Here is a 26474-nt window from a genome sequence, read left to right on the forward strand (position 1 = left end):
TATCTGAGCTTGAAATTTCGCTCAGCAGTTTACGTAAGATTGTCAGTTGACTGGAGTGTGGGTGAATTTTAATAAGCATGGAGCCAATAGAGCCAGGCTGTTGACATTTCCTGATCTGCCAAAAAAGACATGAGATTAGCATGTGCACAACAGTCAGTTGTTGTTGGCACAGGCTGGAAATAAGCACCACAGCCTGGTTCAGCAGAAGCATTCCCTCCAGAGACCTGTGCATGTGAAGATTTAAAATGCGTTTGGGGGGAAAAGGGCAACACATTGATATCTTTATTACTTTCTGTAATACCTATATGGTGTTATTGCTTCTCAAGTCTGATGGCGTGTGATTCACAGTTTTTCTGTCACGGAGACATTTTACGTAGCGTTTCTACCATCTATGCTTCACTGGGATGGGTGGCATTATAGAACTTTGCCCTTATAAATGTTCAACGCTGACGTCTTAACTGATGATGGTTACTGAACCAAACCAAAGACAGGGCTCACTTCGAAAATCTGCTGAGCCTGGTGGAAACCACACTGTGTCCTGTTTCTGTGGGATTCCAGGCGCAACATAAATCCATCCTCTTTATGTCTCCAAGTTCCTCATTCTGAACTTTGAGAAGGTTTACTATTGACGCTGAAGCCACTGTTGTTTAATTCTATCGTTCTTGTGTGGATGTTATGAATCGAGGTGGGCTTCTTAACCCCTGAGCTACAGGGGCACCTCCCAAAATAAACATCCAAACTGGAAATTTCAGTTTAACTGTATCAGGATGGGACTTAAACTTTTATTGTCATGGTCAAAACAAAAGAAGAAAAATGAGAGATGTGAGAATCTTTGGCCATTAGACCCCATTGTGATGTCATCACATGTGAGAAGGGGGTGAGGCTGTGCAAAGTATAGGAAACCCCGGTGATTAGATCGGGGCAAATTCAAGTCCACACTTGAAGCTCCTGAAAACTTGATTTCACGTTTCTTAATAAAATTTGAAATCCACAACAACATAAAAAGCAGAAATCAAAGTTAAAGTTAAAAAAAGAAAAAAACATAGTGTTAAACAAAGTAAGTGTGGTTCGATCAGACTTCATTGACAAGAGACTACAGAAGCAAATTACCTACCAACTGTTATCAGCTCTGATTGGTCCTTGGGAACACATGACATCACCTTTTCCAAGAGAAGCCCGCCCTCTTCAAACCAGTGAGAAGGGCACAGACAAAAACACATAAGTCTTTCAGTTGAACCAATCATGACCACTTGAACTCTGGCAGATAATTTAGTGTTCATTTACAAGCCCATAACTCATAATAAGAATCTGATTGAGAAAATTGCTTTTCATGACCATTGAATTATGTCGACAGATTCCAAAAGCTGAGGACAGTCAAATATTCTGCTCCTTTTTGGACTGTTACTGTAGCTTTACTTACACAGCCAGTTTGATTTGAAACATATTATGACATTCCTTTGAAAGTTTTAATTAACCGTAAAATGTGTCTGAAATAACAGCTTCACTGAGAGCTGGTCAAAAAAATAAGAAATCAGAGTACAACTCAACTGCACTGTGAACTTTGAAGCGATCATAAAGTGGCATCTATGTAAGGAACAGTTTATATCCTGCTTGTCCTGTAAGTCTCATCATCAAAGACAAATTACTATATGAATGTCTCTTTTTATCATCAAAATAATTGCAATTTGAGAGACGCCTCAGGACAGTGAATTTGGCGTTTGGTCTTTGACTAGTCTCCCTCTGTGATGAGCATCAAAGGGATGATTCAGAGTGTTGTCTGGTGGTCAGCTCAAACAGGGAGCTACAGTATATATAATGTTACATGGTCCTGAATGCCCTCATACACATTTTGTGATAACTGTAGGTAAAAGAGGATCAGAGAGTCTCATGTGTTTAGTGGTGATGATTTTGTGTGGTCGGGTGATTTTAAGAGCAAGATTAGATGAGGATAGGGGATCAGGAGATGTTTGCCCTACTGAGATAACATGCCTCCTCTGAGTTTGTTGACATCTACGCTACTGATAAGATCCGGTAACTTGCACCAAAACTGCACTAAATGCTGGAAACTATAGAGCTGAATTTAATGGTTATGTCTTGTTGTGGACCCAGAAACTTGTTCTGCAGAGTTCAGAGAACAGATTTTATTTGTCATAAAAGAGTTAAGGCTGTTTGACCTTTGGAGCTGTTTTAAAGCTATTTATAAAGTTTATAGAAGTTCAAAAATGCACTTATGCAGGTTGCAAAAGATAAAAAATAAAGAGGAAACTAACTTCATGTTTATACATGTTCCTGCAAGCCTTTCACGTTCAAAGAATCACAACATGAATTCCAGGGAAGTTCTCTTCAGAACTTGATTCTATTTTATGGTATGCAACGATGAACAGCTTACCTGATGATTACCTAACCCCATTTATAGAGAATTTCATAATAGATTAACAATGTAAAAATGCAGTAGGTCAATGATTTCCACTACATCTAAAAGGCAGATTGGAAAATGAACCCTTGGTGTGATGAGCTGCTGAAATTTTTACACAGATATGTTGAATGACATAACACAACAAGCCATCATGGGCTTCCATCTTGCCTTTTGAAGTGAGAAAAGTCAAAAACATCTTTTCTGTCCATATGAAATATAATTTCTCACACTTGAGCATCTAATCTCCTCCTTCCTTCCTCTAATCCTTACATAAATTTAAGACAAGAATCTTAATATGTACTCCAGGTGACCTGCAGGGTTTTCAGTCTGCGTGGGCGTGTGTCTGAACACTTTTCATCTGGAGAGTCAGATTATGCAAGGAGTCCTGAAAGCAACCAGCCTACCTCTTTCACACTGCACTACTTCCTTCAAAGTTTGTGTTTCCCAGACGTAGAGTGTACTTGTGAAGAGATTACAGCAGGGCAGTGTTTGAGACTGGTTGGCAAATACACTTAAACTCAAAACAAAGAGCAACCGAATCACTTAAATATTGGTCTTCACTGTGCCTTACATGCCAATAAAAAATATTTTAAAGATCCCATCTAGTATAAAGGTAGATGGCTCAGAGCCTCCTCTCTTCTGATTGGCTCCCCGACCTGTTGTTACTTGAGCTCCAGAGTGAAGCCTGAGAGAGGAGACGTAAAACTACACTGAGATGGTTTTGGTTCTAAAAACCACAAATATATCTTCTCATGGATCAACACTTCAAATAAAACACAGGAAAAGTGTCAAATATGGAACCTTTAAAACTTCTCTTCTTGATGTAATTTATTGTAGTTCTACCACATGTATCCCAGTGGTATCATGTGGCACCACACATCACTGAATTGTTTTCTTGAATGGCTATCAAGATGAACATCTTTGTCCAAAAACCTGCAACACAAAACAATCCTCAAACTCCCCAAGGTCTTAAAACGGTGACTAACACTCGGTGTGTATGAATAAATCACTGCCATCTCCCTTTGTGTATCAACAACACTTCTATCCTGGGACAGAATGATGCCAGTTCACTTCCTTGTCAACAAAGGAAGAGGGGGAACCAGATGGAGAGTTGTTTCTGTGCCCTGTAGAACAGCCGACGCAACAACAGCTCAATAAGCAATGGCCCAGGATGGGGAAATGTGACTGAGACTGGCCCAAGGACCTCTCTGACACCCAATTGTTTCCTGAGTTTCTGTGTCCGGCCTTCCGGACCGGAAACTTTTGGGCACCCCCTAAAGGTGAATTTGTATTTGTGTGTCTATGTGTGCACGCACTGTACTGTAAGTCTCAGTGTGTGTGTGTGTGTTTTGGATGTGAGAGCGAGGTGGGATTGTTAGTGAAGACGCAGGAAGTACACTGGCAGAATGCCCATTGCTTTTTAAAGCGCATGTAGGAAGGGATGGGAACGAAAGACACTGAGCTCTGCTGAACAATGCTGCTAACAGCTGGTCAAGTTTGTTCACAGAGGAAAGAAAGTAGTAACCTTCAACTTTGACCTCACAAGACTCCACCCATATGATACTTTCTGTGGGGTCAAGAGAGTTGAGGAATCACTAAATACTTAGAAAGAGCTGTTGTTTTGGCCCTGGGAACATTCAGACTGAAGTTTCTATTTATTATTTGTTTAATGTAGCCAGTTATCCAGAGGGTAAGATCACATCATTTAAAGGAAAAAAACACCCTAAATACCTTCTGTTGGTAATATAGCTGTGGTTTTACTATATGATGGCATATGTTTTGTTTTTGATGTGGATAACTGACCAAACATGACAATACATTCAGATAGGTCCGACACTAACAATATCATTCATGCACCCATTTACTTGAATATGAAAGTGGTCCCAGGCCCTTTGGACCCCACAGAAGTATCATAGTATCAGTATCATAGATCAACGTTAATCCTTAGAAAACAGAAGGTGAAAATACAAAAAGAAGACTCAAAACACAACAAGAACCAAACTCCAGGGCAAATACCACAAACTAGTTTACAGTAAACTGTTGAACTTCCACGAAAGGAAGATATGTAGGGTCATTATGTAACCCTCTTTTAGTTTACATGTGTGAGAAGTGCTGGCATATGTAGTGTATTCGTGTAATGAGTACCTGAAATCAGCTGTTAAAAAATCCCAACCTACATCAACATACCCAACATGCCCAGTTGTCTTATAGCAATACATAAAGAAACAACAATCAGAATAGCTGTTTGAATGTAATTTGGAGTTTGACTTGTCATTACAGTTAAGCTGTTTGTGTGCCTCTCAAGAACTGCACAAACTTCAATGACCAAACATGCCATGATGTTCTGGTATGAGTACATTATACATGAACTGAAGGTGAGCAGTTTTGTAAAAATAAAACATATATGTTAGAGCTGGGAGGAATAATAGGCACAAGAGACAACAGTTCACCTGAAAAATGTTCCTCTACCCCCCTCTGGTGGAAAATCCCTCAAATACACTTTTGCAAATACCTCTTCTGGGGCCAAACGACAAGTCTGTATAAAGTATTAAATTGTATAATGTCATAGATCTCACCCGTAGTAATATGTCTGATTTTTTTTTTTACACCAAGATCCATACATTATTTAATGTCGAAAATCTCGTAATGATAATGAAAGTAATAAAACAAAATTCATGGATCTGGCCCTTTAAACGTATCAGGGCCAAAACTTAAAGCGATAAACAAACAAACAAACAAACAAACAAACAAACAAACTGGTGAAAACATAAACTCTTTGAAGAAGGGAATTTGGAGTTTTGGAATTTATATAATGATTACACGTCTACTATATTTTTCTGTATTATATATTATCGTGTCATAGAATTATAATTTGTAACACAGCATAGAGCGCAAACCTCTGCCTTGGTCAAACAATCATCTAATGTTATAGTACAGTAACATTACAAAAAAAAAGATCCCTCCACTGAGTTTAGTGCAAATTTGTTCAGGACTTTTTGTGTAATCCTGCTCACAAACAAACAAACAAACAATCAACCAGTGTACTTAGCGGATGTAACAAAGCATCTCACACTTTTATTTTGAAAATTTATAAGTCAGCTTTAACCCGGAAGCAGACAAGTGTTATTATGCTAACGATGTGTCATCAGCACATCAGATCCAGGGTGGGAACTGCAAATATTGGGAAAAATAAGAGTACCAGAGTTGTATAATTATTTCCGTAGAGGACCGTTTGAGACGAGTGAGTGATATTGTGTTTGTAAATAAGCTGTCACAAAGTTAACACGATAGCGGGACTTGCAAACAGACTCGCTACGCGGATCTTCCACAACTGCACCGTTAGCAAGCAGGCTAACTGGCTGATTCCCAGTACGCTCGGGTGCTGACGGGACGGGAGAGAGATGTCCTGCAGCTTATTGGAGTTTTGTCGGCTCCAAGAGCTCAGAACGGTCCGGGACTACTTGTTCCACAACCAGAAAACCGAGCCAGCGGAGGAGAAGGATCAAACAGGTACCAAGGCTTGATGAACAAAACAAATGCATATCAGAATCATGCTATAGCATACTGTATAACTTAACTAAAGTCACTGCACTTCAGTTAGCTACCTCTGGATCTACTTAAAAAAAGGCATTGATAACTTACTTAAGGACTATGACTTATATTACATTATACCAAGGGTGGCTAATGGTAGCAAGAATTGGAGGAGGGTGGGGGTTCGTCTTGTCGGGAACTAAGCTTAAATAACTAGTTACAGGTTATAGTAAATTAACCGTCCGCTGAATTAATAGCAATTATTTTTTCAGTGCGATACAAAGTAAATTCATGTATACCTAAAATGCATCTTATGATTATATAATATATGATATACAATATATAATGTAATATCGGTTTTTGGTGATGTAATAAAGGTAAATAATTTAATAGTAAGGGTTTGTAAAGTGGATGAAGGAGCTGCAGCAAGGCACAGAAAGGGTGAAGGGAATAATCTGCCTGCCCTTTATGCTATGAGTCATCCCACATGAGGCGCATGAACCAGTCACTCTCCTTAACACATTACTGCAGGATGCTCAACTGAGGAGAACAGACATGCACAGAAAGGACACTTGAACTTGAACACATCATTTAATACTGATGCCTGTAGATAAACAGAATGTGTCATCGCCTCAGTCTTTTAACACAGTGACATTGACCGAGGCATTGTGGTTAATGCGTTATAAATGTCCATGGCAACAGGATTTTGTCCTGGATTTTGCTACTTGTTCTGTCACTCAGTCTTCCACCCACTCTTGAATATTTTTAGGTTATCTCCCTGTAGCGCAACCTTCGTCAGTGTTTCCCTTCTAGTCCTATCTCATTTTGTTTTTATGGCTTGCATCTACAGTATCTGTTCAGGTAATATTTTTAGTAGCTGGTTTTAGCACTTCCATCTCCTCAACTGCTGTGACTTTAATTTCACTCTCCTCTGTAACAATTAAATCTGTAACTTTGGTCTCATCTTGGAATTTATTGTCTCTGAAGTCTACTGTAGTCTGACACTGTAGCCTCACCGAAGACTTAACCTAGGGTTTTCACAACGATTGACTTCATGCAGTGACGCAATCCCTAGGAAACCAAGACTCGAGCAAAGGGAGATGGACCACCACCAAGACCTCACCACTGCACAAGCACTGTCAGCATGACTTCACAAACTAAAACCAATTTTAATTGGACCTCCTGTTTGTTCACTTTGTTTTCAGCAGATAATCAGCTGTCTTGGGACACATCTGACTGGGAGTCAGCATGGGATAGTGGCGACAACAAAGAGGAGGAAGCCACTTCGGCCTCAACGGTCTGTGTTGTTTTTTTAAATTGACAAAAACAAAAACCACGATTTACTTTCTCCAATATTTCATACTTACCTGACATTTTGTAAAGGACTCATCACTAACATTTTCCCAGATTTAAAGCAAAGACTCTTTCCCACTGACCTAGCTCTTTGCTCCGCAGGTGGAGGAAGAGGCCGTGGGGCAGAGTGCACCCTGGCTGCAGGACTGTGTTGTGTCCCTGTCGCCCTGCTCTGATCTGCTAGTGGTGGCCCGTGAACACAAGGCAGTCTTTCTTTCAGGTCAGATACTCACACACACGCACACACAGTACACAGTGGTGTCAAATATTGCTGTTAATGCTTATTGATCTTTACAGCTAAATGGCGTACAGATGACAGTGGCAGAGAGGAGATGACTCTGGCTGTGTCTTGGACTGGAACCCTCAGTACTGAAGAAGGGTGAGAGAAAATCATGGGAAGAGAAAATAAAAAGAATCGTAGAGACAGGAATGAGGATGAAGTTTAGGATGAAAATGAAAACAAACAGTTGTTTGACAGTGGGGAAACAATGAAAGCATTCTTCACCGATATACAGAATTGAGCTAAGTCACGCACACATTACACCTTGCTTTGTTTGTGCTCTCTCCCTCCAGAGAGTGTGTAAGCAGCTCCGTCTGTATCCCCCTGGCAAGCCAAAAGAGGTAAGAAACGCTCGTGTGGGTGATGCATGAGATGTCTGTGGAAGTACTAAATGCTTGCATGTATATAAAACACGTGATTTTATTCATTTTAACAGTGTATGTATGTGTGTGTGCATTCCTAGGAGCTCCACAGGGCGGCCTGACTGGACCTGTGTAGTAGTGGGCTTCACCTCTGGATATGTCCGTTTCTACACAGAGGTACAGTCTATAGTCAAATCTTATCTCTCCGTCTTTGTACTTCACTGTTACTGTAGCCTGTGTAACGAGTGTTTTATTCAGATGGTCAGCAGTAAAAGGAAACAGGAAGCCATTCAGTACAGTCTTGAAATAGTAACTGAAAAAGTATCAAATGTTAATCCGATTGTGTCTCGTCAGAATGGGGTTCTGCTCCTGGCCCAGCTGCTACATGAGGACCCTGTATTGAGACTCAAGTGTCGCACATATGAGATTCCTCGTCATCCTGGAGTAACAGAGCAGGTGATGTACACACTGGACACTGTATGAGAAAATAGGCCGCCCACTGATCAACTGTGTGATTACAAATACATTTTTGGTACAATAAATCCTCTAAACCACAGAGAGGCTCTAACAATGCAGCAGCCTTCTTGGTGAACAGTTTCAGTCCAGTCCCAGGCAGTAACAGCAGTGTCTGTTGTCAAAGTGTTCCAAACTTTCAACTATAATTTGTGTTGTGTTGGCATCTAATGCATCAGGCAAGTTCAGTTAAACTTAAACGTTGCATTCTGTTTGCTCTCCTCTGTTGTTTTGCCTCTTTTTGTCACTTAAAAAATGCAGTGATGTAGCTTTGTGAGAGATGTCAGAATTAACCAAATTATGTGACAGCAAAAGTGTATTTCCCATAATGTCAAACTGACATTGATCTTTATCCTGCCACAGCATGAGGAGTTGAGCATCCTCTACCCTGCTGCTATGGTCACCATCGACGGCTTCAGCCTCTTTCAGTCTCTGCGTGCCTGTAGGAACCAGGTGGCACGAGGTGTGTGTGTGTGTGTGTGTGTGTGTGTGTGTGTGTGTGTGTGTGTGTGTGTATGTGTGCGTGTGTGTGCACCAGGGTGTATTCATGCTTGTGTGTGTTCATTATAGGATGAGAGTTACAGGGTTTTAGTTTTAAGTGTTACAGGATTGTTACAGTGTGTTAACAGAAACTTTCTTTTACTTGCTGACTGGGTGAATAGAGTTTGCCACAAGGCACTCAGGTACTGAGGAGACATGCACTTCCCCACACTGCACTACTACCATCACACACACAGGCACCTTATGCATATGTATATATGCAGCCTCTAGAGGGTTAGAAGCCGAGCTTCTACAGGGTTTCTTTGAGCCTCCAGTAGTAGTGGGTGTGGGTGTGTGTGAGCGCGCCTAACCTACCTGTGAAATGCTTTGTGGCTGAACATAGTCTTTACTACTGTTGAAGGACAGTGCTACAGTTTTAAATTGAGCTTAATGCAAGCCATGGCTACTAGATGAAAGGCAAATAATAGATAATGCAATCTCTTATTAGAAATTAAAAAATGCTCTATTTTATTGAAGTTGTTGCTTTTCATGTCATCAGCTGCTCTTTGCATCTCTGTTCAATCAGCCGCAGCAGCAGGTAGTGACGTGATCCAGCCTCCTCCCCTGGCCTATAAGAAGTGGGGTCTGCAGGACATGGACACCATTGTGGATCACAGTAGTGTGGGTAAGATGGATTGACTGGTGGTCATAGCCTATTCCCCTTTTGGTGTGGGACTCCATCACAGAGTTGCATTGATTTGAGGTGATTCTGAAATGGTATTACAGCGTTTTCCAATGCAGATATAACTTCCTGGAGACGCAGCAAACAAGATTTATTTTTATTCTTTTTGGATTATCATGAAGAAAAAGTAAAAATTCACTGTAGATTTGTCATATACTGTTAAGATTCTGTCACTTGAAATTTAAACTTGAAGGAATGATTGACTTTCACAGGAAAATATTGTATTGTTTTGTCAATAATATCATTTTCTATTAATCTCTGTTCAACTCACTCTGTCTGTCCACTCTTCCTCCTGTTAGGCGTCATGACGCTGTGTGTGTTTGACCAGATGAAGAACGCATCTATCCTGGGGGGGTTTAATGCTTCCGTAAAGGGCAGCCCCCCTGCCATGAGCCAGTATGTCACTGTGGGAGGAGGGCCTTACACAGGCTTTTACTATGCTGTAGAGGTGTGTGTGTGTGTGTGTGTGTCACACTGATGTTCACATTACATTACGTACGAGACTCTTAAGAGTGTGTGTGAAAGAATGAATTTGAGACGTTGAATAAACATGGCTGTTCCTCTGGTCTCTGTGTGTTTGCAGGGAAGCTCCCAGCCTCTTCTCTCTCATGTGGCTCTGGCTGTGGCTAGTAAACTCACCTCAGCCCTCTTCAGTGCTGCCAGGTATGTCTGAGTGTGTGTGCAGTTCCATGTGTGTATAAGCAAGCATAACACATTTCTAAGACATAGTCCCGAAGCCATTAAGACCAGTGATAGTCACAGCAACAAGGTTAAGTGAATGAGTAATCTCTGTAGCATATTGTTCCAAACACAAATAGGGTTGTCCAGTGTTTGTGTGTGCACTTCTTTCCTGTCAGGCACACACACACGCACACACACAATTGGGGGACTGAATGCTGCATTGTTCAGTCTTCTACTGTTGTAACAGCACAAAGCAGTCCAATCAATAATCTGTTTTATAGCCTGTACTCTTGTCGTTGCCAGCTTAATCCATACAGGGAGGTTGGATGCTTTCATTCTCCCTTTCGCCCTCTTTCTAGTTTATCCTTTCTCTCACCCACCACATTTATGACTTTTCATATATTCTAGCCTCCCTTAATCTTTTCTTTTTACTTGGACTCATCGTCTTATTTGTCTTCCTCTCAGTGGGTGGCTCGGGTGGAACAAGAACAAGAATGAAGAGGAGGCTGTTCAGAAACAGAAGCCTAAGGTGGAGCCTGCGACGCCCTTAGGAATCAGGTACCAGTCATGATATCTATCACACCGGCACTGTAAAGCTCGTCCTTGTCCTTTATCTTAAATCTGACCTCTCCCTTCCAGATTTGGTCTCCCAGACTCTCGTCGCCACGGAGAGTCCATCTGTCTGTCCCCCTGCAACACGCTGGCTGGGGTGACGGATGACTTTGGTCGAGTGACGTTGTTGGACCTGGCCAGGGGCATTGCCATCCGCATGTGGAAAGGTGAGGGGAGCGTACAGCAAGAAGAACAAAGACTAACAAATGAATAATGTAGGGGTTTTGTAAACTGCTTGAGCTGAGCTAAAAAGGTTGAGCTTTTACATCACTTTTATCTTCCCTTAGTCTTGACTCTAACTTTATTTGCTGACGGCACGAAACATTGAACCCACTTAGCATCTGTACCTTCTTGAAAAGGATGCCAAGCCATGCATTCAGATTAAACGTGTTTTTACTGTGTCTGTGTCATGTAAAGATAACTATTCATTAAATCAACTGCAGGTTACCGTGACGCTCAGCTGGGTTGGCTGCAGGTTCCAGAGGAGCGAGGTGATCGGGAGTTCTCCCCCTCTGCCTCCCTCCCCAGACGGCACGCTCTGTTCCTGGTCATCTACGCCCCCCGCAGGGGAATCCTGGAGGTGTGGGGGATGCAGCAGGGGCCTCGAGTTGGAGCTTTCACTGTGGGTAAACACTGCAGGTATGCACAAATGAAATCTTTTTCACCACAAACATATCATGTGTAAATATGATATAATCTACAATATAATGTGTATAATTTACTCTGTGTATGTGTGTGCATGCACCTGCAGGTTGCTGTATGCTGGCTACCGTCTGATGGGGGTGAACAGTGTGACTAGTCAGGGCTGGCAGCTCCACACCCAGCAGGTGTGTCTGCTGGATCCCATCACAGGAGCACTGAGGACGGTGAACATCCCCTTTCACCTGGCCCTCAGGTTGGTGCACAGACAGACTGTTCATTAACTATTTACGTCCTGGTTTGGTTTGCTTTTAAGGGAAGGAAATTTATGGCAAATGGACTGTTATTTACTTTCACAGAAAAGGTTTTCAACCACAGCTTAAAGAATCTTCATATTCTTAACATATTCTCCCCCAAGCACAAAATGTAGGCTGCAGGACTTTGTTCCCAGTCTACAAGTTGTTAAAGACATCTTTTTATCAAGGGATGCCAACAACCCATCCAAACCTCATCTTTCTGTGTCCCGTCCATTTCAGTGACAAGAAGAGCGAGCGAGCCAAAGATATGCACCTGTTAAAAAGACTGACTACCATACTAAAGAGCAGAGACTTGGAGCCTGGTAAGAGATACAAGATCTTACTGGAGATATAGAGGTTTACATTTTTCTTCTATGCGTTTACTCGCCTTTTTCTTTATAGATATTTTGGAGAGCGAAGCCAAAAGTGCGCTGCTGGACATTAAACACCCTGCCATTAAGAAGCAGGTATGACTGAAGATCAGTACAAAGGCCCCCGCACACTAATGCGCACAGTGTGTTCAGCGGTCAAAACTCTAACTGCAGTCTTTGCTTTTCCCTTCAGGCTCTGGAGTCTCTGCTGTCCAATAAGAACGCTCCTGTGTCTTGTCTGACTAACATCACATGCACCTTGTACGACGCTCTGAAGCAACAAGGTACGTACCAGTTCACCGGTGAGAGAAAACATTGTTGACATAATATTAAAACTGAACTGTCATGAACTGTTTGCCAAAGTATTTTCTCAGCTGCATGCCTGAAATGTTGAATTTAAAACATTCTGTAGTGTTTGCTTTAAGCTAGATGCCTGTGAAGATTCTCAGTCATCCAGGTCATGTTTATACAAGAGGAGGGTAACTGGTCTCAGTTGTAGTTGAAGTTTATTGAATGTAATATCTTTCACGATGCTTGTATTGTGTATGATGTTGTATTTAAACGAAATGGCAGACTCTGTGATCTTATCCCTATTTTATAAAGGGTAAAAAACATAAACTTAAGTGTACTAGTTTCGGTGTGGTTTAATGTAAGAGGTCAACAGGTGTGAATGAGCTTGATAAAACTATAAAAATATCACTACCTGTGCCTGTTCTTAAAAATAAACTTAAAGCAGCTGCTACTAAAATATATGTAGAACTTGTATATTACCCTGAAAGGCTGGGCTCTTCAGAACTGGTTACTCTACTCTGCTATTATTTTTTATTTACCATTTATTTCTGATTGTGTATCTTGCCTATTGGATTAATGTCTGGACTGATGGGATAGATGTTTTGGGACCATTTAGTTATTAGGTATTTTGTGGTTGTAATTGTATTTGTGCATGCTGTAACTGGGACCCTATTCACAAGCTTAGCTTATCATTTTCTGGATGCTTTGACTTGTATTTTATTCTGATTTGTGTGAATTAATTGAAGTGAATGAAATCTTTGACGAGAGGTACATCTTCAAGTATCTGCAAGCAAGTCCAGTTGCCCTCGATTCAACTCTTTTTGGATTGCTTTATACTAGATATATATATTTCAACAGGTTTTCTCTCTTTATTAATGGTGCTTTGTTTCTGCATCACAGACCCGGAGGAAGTGGATACAGCTTTACTGCAGCTGTGCTTTTCACAGCTCAAGCTGCTTCAGCTCTACACTGACATCCAGCAGCTGCACTCTGCTGCAGACGTAGAGGCCTCCTCTGAAAATGTGGGCACACACACACTTTGTTAATGGTTCTTACATAAACTGTTGTAATACAAGATAACGTAGGCTAACTGAAGGTTTTATTTTCACTTTAGGTCAGTGTTGTTATTGGTGTTCCTCCTAATTCTGAGCACATGTAGTTCTCCTCCAGTTTATATTTTCTCCCCTCCCAGCAGGATTCCCTGGAAGGCTTGAGGGATGAATTGTCCCGTGTCGGCCCCACCCTGCAACGCTACGCTCAGCTCACCTCGAGACCCAGTGTTTCTTTTGCCCAGGACTCACCTGACTCACCCCTGCCTGCCCAAGCCTTTCTCTCCCAGATGGAGTGCACCGAGGAAGGGGAACTGAAGGTGATCCGAGGGGCTGAAACTGAATGGAACCAGCTAGGTATGGCAACATTAGTGTGTACATTCAATGCCTATGCTTTTACCAAGTTCCCCTGAAAGATACACGCACCAAGCACTTTATTAGGAACATCTGTACACCTGCTAATTCATGCAATTACCCAGTCAGCCAATCAATCATGTGGCAGCAGCGCAGTTGATGAAATCATGAAGATACAGGTCAGGAGCTTCAGTTCATGTTCACATCAAACATCAGAATGAGGAAAAAATGTGATCTCTGGAATTTTGCCTGTGGCATGATTGTTGGTGTCAGACGGGTTGGATTGAGTATTTCTGAAACTGCTGATCTCCTGGGATTTTCACACACAACAGTCTGTAGAGCAGAGGTCACTAACAGGTGGACCGTGGTCAGACCCAGACGCTGTCCCATCTGGACCTGGATGTATAACCTGTAAATTATTGAGAGTTATTCAATTTTGACAGAGCGTTTCTGTTCTAATCGGCGCAGCTTTTTTTTTTTTTTAGCCTTAATGGCACTGGTCACATGATGCTACTCCGCCTATCACTGCGGGTGAGGTACGTACACAGGGGTGAGGCGATGGACACCGTCAGAGAAATTAGTGCAGAAATTGGGAGTGAAAGAAAGAGAAAAGGAGGTGTTAAAGCTGTTCACTTGTTATAAAAATAGCTGAGAAGATGTTAAATGGAGTTAACAAAAAAGAAGAAAAGGAAAAAGTCTAGCTACACCTTTTTAGGCCTATTTCATTTTTGTAATATTATGCTCATTTTCAAAAGTTCTGTTATGTATTTATTACAATCTTTATTTTCCTTGAAATGAGAAAAGAACCTCTAATGATTAGTAGAGAAGTTACTTATCATCACTTGGCGCTTATGTGTCTTTGCAGGGAACTTTCTGTTCTGGGGTTGTCTGTGTGGAAAAAGCCCAATCCATAAAGTGTGTGACACGCTACAGCAGGCTGGCATCAGTCCACAGCAGCTACTGGTAAGATGGAGCGAAAGCCTGATTGATGGGTTTAGAGGTAGAAAGTCCTGTAGTGTTGCTTTATGAAATAATCAGCCAAAACAAGAATTAGAATAATCGAAATCCTGATCCTGTCACTTAAAAGAAAAGACATAATTCATTTATAGTGGTAACCCATATAGTTTATTACCCTTGCTACAGAAATATACGACTATACGAATCCATCAATTCTCCCTCATCAATTCCAATGCCAACGAAATAAGAATCAAAGTAATTTTAAACCAATCAAATAAAGCTTATAGAAACTCATACTCACAACCTTTCAGTCAATTTTACGCAGTTAATAGATGAGTCCATTGAAGGATACTGCACGGACGTTTAAATGCAATAACCACATTTAAATTCAGAGCTCCGCTGCAAACACAGAAATGTCTCTTCAATAATTTCAGTTAGTGAGATTGTTGTGAGTTGTGTGTGTGAATGAGTGTGTGTTTTCTAAATTAATGGGTTTTTCTTGTTTTGTTTTCTTTCTCTGTTTCATCTTTACACTCCCTGTTTCTCTGTCAGTCTTTGCTGTTGAACGTGTGGTTGCAAAGGGAGAAGGAGGTGCTGCAGAAATCAGAGGAAATTGTTAGAAACCTACACACACTGCTCATCGCCCTCAGCAACATGAAAGGTAAGTGTTCTTCTTCTCTTTGATGGAGGACACATCAAGGCTTTGATTGGTTTTGGTTACAATCAATTGCAACCAATGAAAGTCAATAAAAAAAAAAAAAGGATGAGAAGAGAGGTACCACTTCTTTTTCTTCTCCTCAGGTGCAGTTGAGGAGTCATGGGACACCCAGTCCGTCTCCCCCTGGTGGCAGCAAGTTCGCTCCACATGTATCCAGTCCCACAACGCTGCCGCTGCTCTGCTGGCGGCCTTCGTCGCTCACCGTGCCGTGAAGGCTAGCATCACCAGCCAGGCTGACAGCAAGGTAGAGAGGTCTCATAAACACACATTCACGTACATGAGCGTTCTCGTCAGGCAAAAATATGTAAAACACCCCCCTTTTAAAATCATTCAGCACCACGACAACACGTGTTTCCTTCTACTAGGCTCAGCCATTAAAAGCCGCACTCACATCCTGGTCTGTTTTATGTGTTTCTGTGTGTGTGACAGTTGCAGTCAGAATGGGAGGCGGTGTCCCTGGAGCTGGAGCAGTGGGTGGTTTGTGTTCACCAGCTGGAGGATGTGCTGGTGCTGCAGACTCTGCTGTTGGTGCCTCCTCCTCAGGGGGCAGCAGGGGGTGCTGCGGCACAGTGCTCCATCAAGACGCTGTTGGAGGGAGGCACTGGTAAGCTGTGGACAAGAAGGTCCTCAGGAATATTTCTTGATGTCTTACTTTCTGGCCTGTCTGCGTCTTGGGCCCATTGACAAGGGGTGTTGGGGTACGACGCCCACCCATGGTGCATTCAATTCCCCCTACTCCTCCATTATGCACCGTATACACTACCCAAAATTAGTTTTCAAGTATAAGAAAAAAACTAGACTGAGAAACAATTTCTGTGTCCACTGTAACATTTGAAAAGCCATTAAGAGTAATGAGGAAAGTTAATGTGAATGATCCATGCGTGACAGACAATGAGACACCACTCAGCCGGGGCCGTGGGAAGTATGGCTGGTGAGGTTTCTGCAGCAATCTATCATTATTATTATTATTATTATTATTATTATAATTGTACTGTAGCATGACACCCCACTCCCCTGGTCTCTGTCGCTGACAACCGGCCTGTTCTCATTTATATTACCGCGAGCAGAGGAACTATTCCTGCTGGTTTCCTACAGTCTGTTCAGCTTCCTGTTGATCTGTTGCGGTAGAACACTTGGATCAGATGCAGACAGCGTCTCCAGCATTAACAAAATAAATCTCAAATCCAGCTTTGAACCCGTAGCAGCACTTCAAATGTGTGGCTTTGGCCTGAGTGACAGCTCTATGCCATCAATGAAGTTATCTTGATTTCTTCCTAACTAGGGTGTTTTTATTCAGTCATTGTTTTGCTCATGTAACAACATGATGCTGTCAAGATGTTATTTACTATTTTGGAAGGGCATTATGAAAGTTCTTTTTTTTTTTTTTTTTGTAACTAACTACAACTGTAATGCTGTGGTTTTACTGGCTAAATTCCAGATACACTGCATTCAGTGGTTTAGCAGGAAGACCACATACAAGAGGTGCAGTAGCCTCTCACAAAAAAATAAATAAATACATCAGTCAAAAAGAAAGGAGAGGGTGGCAGATGCCCTTCCAAGAAGTTTTCCCAAGCGACACTGCTGCTGCTTTTGTCTTATTTTTGTCTTTTATTTTCTGCTGGTTTCTTTCTAGATGAGCTCAATATTCTGGTTGTGGCTACATGAGACACATTCTCTTATATTTTTATTGTCTGTAAAGGTGGCATTGCTGACAGTGTCTCCAAGTGGGTGTTCAGGCACAACATGGCCCCTGAGCGACTGAAGGAAATCCTCCAAAAGAGAGAAGACAAAGATGCGGAGGACAAACTAGAGCAGAAGGCAGGAGAAGAAGGGACTGATGAGAAGGAGCAGAGCCGAGACGACACAGACACGACAGCAGGTCGGGACCAAAACACATCTGGCAGCTGGATGTCGACCTTTGACATTTAGATATTACACGACACATTGGCAGTCATGTAAAACAGCTTTAACCGTGCTCTAACTGTTAATCTTTTGAATAACCTTTTATAAATTCATACAGGCTTATTTGAGATCACATCTAACTCGAACACTGTGCACTGTTTCTCCAGAGCTGTTGGTGGCCGTGTGCCAGCGGTTCCCACACTCCCTCTCACCTGACCTGCTCTTTGCCCACTGCTGCTGGGAATATGTAGTGCAGTGGAACAAAGACCCAGAGGTGCACACACACACACACAAACATACAAATATTGTACTGTGTGTATATATATATATATATATATAATATATATATATATATATATATATCATGTGGATACATTAAATAGTTCAAAAGAAGTACAACAGCCATCCAATGTTTAAAAATCTATTTTATCTTACGGATTCTGGATCTTACGGAAACTGGCTTGTTTAAGCAAGTATGGATAATATTTTCATATTAAACAAGCCAGTTTCCCCAAAGGAGAAAGGCATGTTTTCATAAGTCCAATAAACAGGGATGACGACAAACCAGCCACCTTTGTTCTTAAATGTGGACTCACACCTGCTTCTCTTCCTAGGAGGGTCGATGCTTGTGCTGCGCTGTGGAACATTTGAGACAGGTCTCCAGTCCACATATCCAGCTAGGTTAGTGGCTTTTTTTTTTTTACATGTTTGCAAATGCTTTTTATTGAACAATATGATTAATATGCATCTTATATTATGTTTTTATCTACAATTGTGAAGGAATTAATGTGATGTTCTTCAGTTATGCTTAAACTAACAGCTCAAACTTGAAGTACTATGTAACCAGTAGTTATATCAATGCCCCCACTTTGTTAATAATAAAACTACTTAAAGTGATTGTTATTAGTTTGTCATTGGACGTTATTGAATCTTCCTCACAGGTATTTCTGCAATGATGTGGAGTACGTTCATTGTGAAACGGTTTTCAGCAGCAGCTTACCTCATGGAGAAGGTGAGTCATGCGGTATCCAGTTAATCTGTGCATCAGTGGGAAGATGCTGCTGAGTCTTTCAATGAGTCAGGAAATATATAAAATGTTTACACCTGTTTTTTCTAGGTGGGGAAAGCACCCAAGGATCGTTTATGTCGACGGGTAAGTCTGTGTTTCAGCACAGATTAAAATATATGATGCCAGTTTTGGTATTTGTTAGATTTGCTGATTCCTTGATTAGATGATTTCAGATCTGAAGTACTGCAGTAACTGTATAAAGCTCCATACCAGTGCATTAAGGGTGTGTGTGTATGTGTGTGTGTGTGTGTGTGTGTATGTGTGTGCAGGATGTCGGGATGGGAGACAAAGCTGTGACATGTTTCCTGGGCTGCTGTGTGCAGCTGCTGCAGATCCTCATGGAGGTGACTGGAGTATTGGTTAAGAATCAGTCCCCTTTGTCTTTTATAAATTACTATGTAAGTAAAAAGATTCCAGGAAAAAGCATGGAGAATGAGCAGTCCAGCACAAAGCATGATGGTCAGTGAAGCGTGGCCAACACAAATTTTTGAATAAGATTTGAGGCTTTTCATTGAGAATGCATTAGAGAGTGTGTCGGCTTTTTCAACATGCAATAAAAGGAGGTGAGATTTATTAATAATATACAAGTCAGGCTTTAAAGTGAAGATTATAGTTGACACATAAGATGTAATCATCATTAACATCTGTCATCAATGCAGTTTTTTTTTGTTTTACTACTTTGTACTTTACTAGTACTACTTTGTAGTACTACTGCTGCTACAACTATTGCTACTAATGTACTGCTACTAATTAATATCATATTTAACATCAGCATTTAATTTATTAGCTACCTAGCTTACTTGAAAATCCTCTCCAGACATGTTTTGAGAAATGATTGGTGTCAGAATAATATCATAATATCTGAGAATAACAAATATTGTTCATTTAAAAGATTTGACTGCTGGACACAAGATGTCTCCGGTTTACTGGAAAGTCCATCAGTGTGTGTGCATGTGTGTGACCTGGAGGTTTCAGGTTTCCACATCATTCATGAATATTTTGGCCTCTAAACTAGCTGTGATGTCACAAAATCATCTCATGTGTATGTGTTAAATTGAGATGTGAAGAGATGAATGTGAAAACAGTTTCTTACCGTCAGACTGCACATACATCATTGTGCTCAGTGAAGCTCAAGTAGTAACTAGAAAATTCCAGGGAAATTTTGAGTGCCACGGGGGCTACTGCCGGGATGAGTACATGATTTTTTTCCAGTGTTCAAAAGTCACCCTGATCATATTCTGGTTTTGAGAAATGTCTTGATATAAAAGACTCTGATATAAAACAATGTCACATCCCTCCATCATGTATTATGTGGGAAATATCTCATATCTGTCTTGTTTTTTTTAATAAAACAAGAGGCAACATGTCTTCAAACTGGCATTTAAAGGGTTAAAATCCTGAAAACTAATAATCATTTGGTAGGTTTAAGCAGAACTGAAGGGGTTTAAGAGATTTATGCAAAAAAAAAAAACACTTTCTTGCAGAAATCCATACCTTCAGCTGTAACACAGCCAAAATGATCAGCAAATCAAAAAAGAAAAGTAAAGAAAATGTCCAAAAAAGGACACCTGAGGTTAATAAATCCCATGACGTTTTTTGACATTTTTATGCCTTATTATACTATGACGTTTTTTGAAATTTTATGCCATACAATACTATGACGTTTTTGGACATTTTTATGCTCTACTATAATATGACTTTTTTGGCTTTTTTTTTGCCTTACCATACTGTGACGTTTTGTGCCTGACTATACTATGACGTTTTTTGACATTTTTATGCCTTATTATACTATGACGTTTTTTGACATTTTATGCCATACTATACTATGACGTTTTTTGCCATTTTTATGCTCTACTATAATATGACTTTTTTTGGCATTTTTATGCCTTACTATACTGTGACGTTTTGTGCCTGACTATACTATGACGTTTTTTGTCATTTTTATGCCTTATTATACTATGACATTTTTTGAAATTTCATGCCATACTATACTATGACATTTTTTGCCATTTTTATGCTCTACTATAATATGACTTTTTTTGGCATTTTTATACCTTACTATACTGTGACGTTTTGTGCCTGACTATACTATGACGTTTTTTGGCATTTTTATGCCTTAGTATACTATGACATTTTTTGAAATTTTATGCCATACTATACTATGACGTTTTTTGCCATTTTTAATGCTCTACTATAATATGACTTTTTTTGGCATTTTTATGCCTTACTATACTGTGGCGTTTTGTGCCTGACTATACTATGACGTTTTTTGTCATTTTTATGCCTTATTATACTATGACATTTTTTTAAATTTCATGCCATACTATACTATGACATTTTTTGCCATTTTTATGCTCTACTATAATATGACTTTTTTTGGCATTTTTATACCTTACTATACTGTGACGTTTTGTGCCTGACTATACTATGACGTTTTTTGCCATTTTTATGCTCTACTATAATATGACTTTTTTTTGGCATTTTTATGCCTTACTAAACTGTGACGTTTTGTGCCTGACTATACTATGACGTTTTTTGTCATTTTTATGCCTTAGTATACTATGACGTTTTTTGAAATTTCATGCCATACTATACTATGACGTTTTTTGGCATTTTTATGCCTCACTATACTGTGACGTTTTGTGCCTGACTATACTATGACGTTTTTTGGCATTTTTATGCCTTAGTATACTATGACATTTTTTGAAATTTTATGCCATACAATACTATGACGTTTTTTGCCATTTTTATGCTCTACTATAATATAACTTTTTTTTGGCATTTTTATGCCTTACTATACTGTGACGTTTTGTGCCTGACTATACTATGACGTTTTTTGTCATTTTTATGCCTTATTATACTATGACATTTTTTGAAATTTTATGCCATACTATACTATGACGTTTTTTGCCATTTTTAATGCTCTACTATAATATGACTTTTTTTGGCATTTTTATGCCTTACTATACTGTGACGTTTTGTGCCTGACTATACTATGACGTTTTTTGTCATTTTTATGCCTTATTATACTATGACATTTTTTTAAATTTCATGCCATACTATACTATGACATTTTTTGCCATTTTTATGCTCTACTATAATATGACTTTTTTTGGCATTTTTATACCTTACTATACTGTGACGTTTTGTGCCTGACTATACTATGACGTTTTTTGGCATTTTTATGCCTTATTATACTATGATTTTTTGAAATTTTATGCCATACTATACTATGACGTTTTTTGCCATTTTTATGCTCTACTATAATATGACTTTTTTTTGGCATTTTTATGCCTTACTAAACTGTGACGTTTTGTGCCTGACTATACTATGACGTTTTTTGTCATTTTTATGCCTTATTATACTATGACATTTTTTGAAATTTTATGCCATACTATACTATGACGTTTTTTGGCATTTTTATGCCTCACTATACTGTGACGTTTTGTGCCTGACTATACTATGACGTTTTTTGTCATTTTTATGCCTTATTATACTATGACGTTTTTTGAAATTTCATGCCATACTATACTATGACGTTTTTTGGCATTTTTATGCCTCACTATACTGTGACGTTTTGTGCCTGACTATACTATGACGTTTTTTGGCATTTTTATGCCTTAGTATACTATGACATTTTTTGAAATTTTATGCCATACAATACTATGACGTTTTTTGCCATTTTTATGCTCTACTATAATATAACTTTTTTTTGGCATTTTTATGCCTTACTATACTGTGATGTTTTGTGCCTGACTATACTATGACGTTTTTTGCCATTTTTATGCTCTACTATAATATGACTTTTTTTGGCATTTTTATGCCTTACTATACTGTGACGTTTTGTGCCTGACTATACTATGACGTTTTTTGTCATTTTTATGCCTTATTATACTATGACATTTTTTTAAATTTCATGCCATACTATACTATGACATTTTTTGCCATTTTTATGCCTTACTATACTGTGACGTTTTGTGCCTGACTATACTATGACGTTTTTTGGCATTTTTATGCCTTATTATACTATGATTTTTTGAAATTTTATGCCATACTATACTATGACGTTTTTTGCCATTTTTATGCTCTACTATAATATGACTTTTTTTTGGCATTTTTATGCCTTACTAAACTGTGACGTTTTGTGCCTGACTATACTATGACGTTTTTTGTCATTTTTATGCCTTAGTATACTATGACATTTTTTGAAATTTTATGCCATACTATACTATGACGTTTTTTGCCATTTTTATGCTCTACTATAATATGACTTTTTTGGGGGATTTTTATGCCTTATTATACCTTGACGTTTTGTGCCTGACTATACTATGACGTTTTTTGCCATTTTTATGCCTTATTATACTATGACTTTTTTTGCCATTTTTATGCCATACTATACTATGACGTTTTTTGACATTTTTATGCTCTACTATAATATGTATTATTTTGGCATTTTTATGCCTTACTATACTGTGACGTTTTGTGCCTTATTATACTATGACGTTTTTTGTAATTTTTATGCCTTATTATACTATGACATTTTTTGAAATTTTATGCCATACTATACTATGACGTTTTTTGCCATTTTTATGCTCTACTATAATATGACTTTTTTTGGCATTTTTATGCCTTACTATACTGTGACGTTTTGTGCCTGACTATACTATGACGTTTTTTGTCATTTTTATGCCTTATTATACTATGACATTTTTTGAAATTTTATGCCATACTATACTATGACTTTTTTTGGCATTTTTATGCCTTACTATACTGTGACGTTTTGTGCCTGACTATACTATGACGTTTTTTGCCATTTTTATGCTCTACTATAATATGACTTTTTTTGGCATTTTTATACCTTACTATACTCTGACGTTTTGTGCCTGACTATACTATGACGTTTTTTGTCATTTTTATGCCTTATTATACTATGATTTTTTGAAATTTTATGCCATACTATACTATGACGTTTTTTGCCATTTTTATGTTCTACTATAATATGACTTTTTTTGGCATTTTTATGCCTTACTAAACTGTGACGTTTTGTGCCTGACTATACTATGACGTTTTTTGCCATTTTTATGCCTTATTATACTATGACGCCCCGAGGCACTCCTCTCAGCTATTCTAGCTGTAGAGGAGTGCCTCGGAGCTGAGCACCCGTGGCACTAATAAGCATAACACACGTGTGACTGGAGGGGACTTTGAAATTTGTGCATGTGCTATTGACTGTGTGAACTACAAATTAAGCAGAGAGTTGATTACATTAATGAGCCACTGGTTGTTTATGAGTCCACGACCCTCTGTTCTCACCAGCTCTTCTGTTCTTTCTGACGCAGGCGGACTCAGCGGTGGAGGAGGTATCCGCTCCGGAGCTGTCTGTGGAGGAGGCGTGGTGCGGAGCGGAGGGCCCCGCCTCCATAGCTGAGCTGGCCCTGGAGCAGAGAGGCGTTCACTACCCCCTGGTCCAACACCACTGCCTATTTGCCTCTCTGCTACATGCTACCATGACCTTCAGTCTGAAGGTGAAACCACTCAGCCTGTACGACAGCAAGGTGAGGAAACAGCACAAGTGCACGCACGCACGCACATACACACACACTCACACTCACTCACTCACTCACTCTTGTTGTCTGTGAAGGTGCACCTGAGTCTGGGCTTGTTTTCTCACACAGACACAGGATCGATACTGATTGCTCCTTTAAAACACAAAATAATTAAGGCAGCCTTCACAAAAACATTATAGATTTTCTTTGTTCTTCTGTCTAAACATCTTGTCATGTGTCTACCTCTACTTTGAATCAATACTTAAATGAATACATCATCCATGATTCATGTGGAAATAAACTGTATTCCTGATTCAGATCTGAACCAATACACATTTGTTCCAGGGTAAGAATGCTTTCTTCAGAGATCTGACGACCATCCAGCTGATGCCCAGTGGAGACATGGACCCAGGCCTGGTGTCATTACGACAGGAGGTGAGAGGTCAAACTCAAACGCAAGGGATGAGAAGAAAATGATTCTCCATACCGCTGGTCTCATGTGTTTTTCTCATCCCCCGTCTCTGTCACAGTTCCTCCTGCGGGTGCTGACTGGCTGGGTGCAGGCTATAGATGATCCTTCCAGCTCCGCCTTTGGCAGCGGGTGCCCCCCTCTACCCTCAAGTGGCCCCAAGGCTGACTGGTGGCCCTCGCTGTGCCTGGAGCTGGGCTCCCTGCTGCAGGTCAACCCCGACATCCTGCGTCGGCACCTCATCTGTGAGCTCTACAACCAAGGCCTGGACCTCCGGGCAGAAGAGGTGAGGGGAAACGTGGTTTGTTCTGAAGCTAAAATTAGGATGATACTACTTATGTTCTAATGTATTAAATCCTACAGTGTTGTACTCTTGTGTTCTGACTCCACCGGTTTGGTGTTGCATCCTGTCCTTCAGGTGATGTTAGAAGTGGAAGATAAGGACGTGCTGGGCTCCCAGCTGTTGGTGCTGACCGGACAGAGGCTGAGCTACTCGCTGCTCCACAGCCAGAGCCAGACGCAGGCCGCTATGGAGCTGTTGGCCCGCCTGCCCCCCACCCTCTGCACATGGCTCAAAGCTATGGTGAGACACCCAGCACCGTACTGACCTCTGCCATCTAATACACTAAAGATATTTCAGTTGCAGATTCTCAGAGACAAATAAATGTATTTACATACCCAGCATTTTCCATTATTTCCAAACCTTGGCTCACAGTATTTACTGTGGTGCCCTGAACCACATATTTTCAAATTCATATTACTAACTCTATACATTCCTTTACATTTAAATTTTTTAAATAATAACCACACAGGAAGATGGTGGAGGTTAGAGTGTGAAAAAAAAAACTACCAAAACCCAAATTAATTTCAAATAGAGAAACCCTGAAACTCATTTTCATAAAATTAAATATTGATACCACTTGATTCCTAATGTTGTTTAATAATGTATGGAATATCATTACTATTTTGAGCTGCAGGACCCAAGTGAGCTGCGGTGCCCCCTGGTCCCCCTGCCCCAGACCAGCCGACTGGTCAGCCGTCTCATTGAAATCCTGCCAGAGAACCACGCACAGTACAGCCTGGCCCTGCACCTTCTGGAGGCTGTGGAGGCCCTCACCACTGAGGACTGACCCTGAGAGGGAAAACAGGATACCCCCCACCTCCACCACCACCATCCCCAACCCTCCTTGTACCACTTCAGAATGTGGATTGTGGTGAAGCCTGCTCATATGCAGCAAATGAGAGACTGTCAATGAAGAGAAAGATGACAAACGGCCTTCTCACCCTTTTCCCCTCATCGTGGAGGAGGTTTTGTGTTTGGTCATTCAGCTCATGATAATATGATAGAATCAACCTGGCAACTTACTTGTAGAAGGCAGTGACACACAGTGGGCATGTTAGGCCTTTCATTTTTTAATCCATAATTTTTGAGCATTTAACATAAATTTAATACTTGTGTTATTGAGAAGTATTGTTTAGAGTCTAACTATATGAGATGTTGTTAAGCAGTGGGGCATGTCTTTTCTTTGTCACTTTAAACTCATCTTCAGTCCGTTTGATTTTAAAATCAGATGTCAATGTGTGGGTGTCCCGTGTGCCATATCAGAGTTCTGTTTGATCTTTCTCCTTCTTTCTTCCCTCTCCCGGACAAGAGATGTATCATAAAGAAATATGGACCTTTATTTTTTATTTATATATGCAGACAGTACTGTACTAGCTGTGCCTGTACACCTCCTTTTCTGTAGTCCCACGTCCAGCTGCTCCCACTGGGCTGATCCAACACAGAATAAAGAGGTTTCTGAAAAGCTTAGATGTTTTCATTGTATTGACTTTCACTGAAAAC

The 26474-nt window shown here is 40.1% G+C and overlaps 1 protein-coding gene across 1 annotated transcript; it reads left to right on the forward strand.

Annotated features, from left to right (window-relative positions):
- The first annotated feature begins 5544 nt into the window (after positions 1 to 5544).
- Positions 5545 to 26441, forward strand: rab3gap2 (RAB3 GTPase activating protein subunit 2 (non-catalytic)). Its single transcript, XM_056392934.1, has 35 exons — positions 5545 to 5926; positions 7156 to 7244; positions 7403 to 7520; positions 7598 to 7679; positions 7874 to 7921; positions 8044 to 8119; positions 8297 to 8398; positions 8819 to 8918; positions 9522 to 9620; positions 9977 to 10125; positions 10261 to 10340; positions 10824 to 10916; positions 10998 to 11137; positions 11414 to 11609; positions 11722 to 11865; positions 12146 to 12228; positions 12308 to 12372; positions 12470 to 12560; positions 13468 to 13589; positions 13763 to 13973; positions 14836 to 14933; positions 15480 to 15588; positions 15729 to 15889; positions 16075 to 16249; positions 17345 to 17524; positions 17715 to 17821; positions 18162 to 18228; positions 18489 to 18559; positions 18665 to 18700; positions 18886 to 18960; positions 23956 to 24171; positions 24508 to 24597; positions 24693 to 24917; positions 25050 to 25214; positions 25609 to 26441. The coding sequence occupies exons 1-35, from the start codon at positions 5818 to 5820 to the stop codon at positions 25759 to 25761; spliced, it is 4125 nt and encodes a 1374-aa protein (XP_056248909.1). The 5' UTR covers positions 5545 to 5817; the 3' UTR covers positions 25762 to 26441.
- Positions 26442 to 26474: the final 33 nt, after the last annotated feature.

The sequence above is a fragment of the Seriola aureovittata genome, chromosome 13 (genome assembly GCF_021018895.1).
Source record: "Seriola aureovittata isolate HTS-2021-v1 ecotype China chromosome 13, ASM2101889v1, whole genome shotgun sequence".
Lineage (NCBI taxonomy): Eukaryota > Metazoa > Chordata > Actinopteri > Carangiformes > Carangidae > Seriola > Seriola aureovittata.

Coding starts and splice junctions, on each gene's coding strand:
- rab3gap2 (XM_056392934.1), top strand. CDS start 5,818: ATGTCCTGCAGCTTATTGGAGTTTTGTCGGCTCCAAGAGCTCAGAACG. Junction 8,919..9,521: donor TAGGAACCAGGTGGCACGAG/GTGTGTGTGTGT, acceptor CTGTTCAATCAG/CCGCAGCAGCAGGTAGTGAC. Junction 25,215..25,608: donor GCACATGGCTCAAAGCTATG/GTGAGACACCCA, acceptor TTTGAGCTGCAG/GACCCAAGTGAGCTGCGGTG.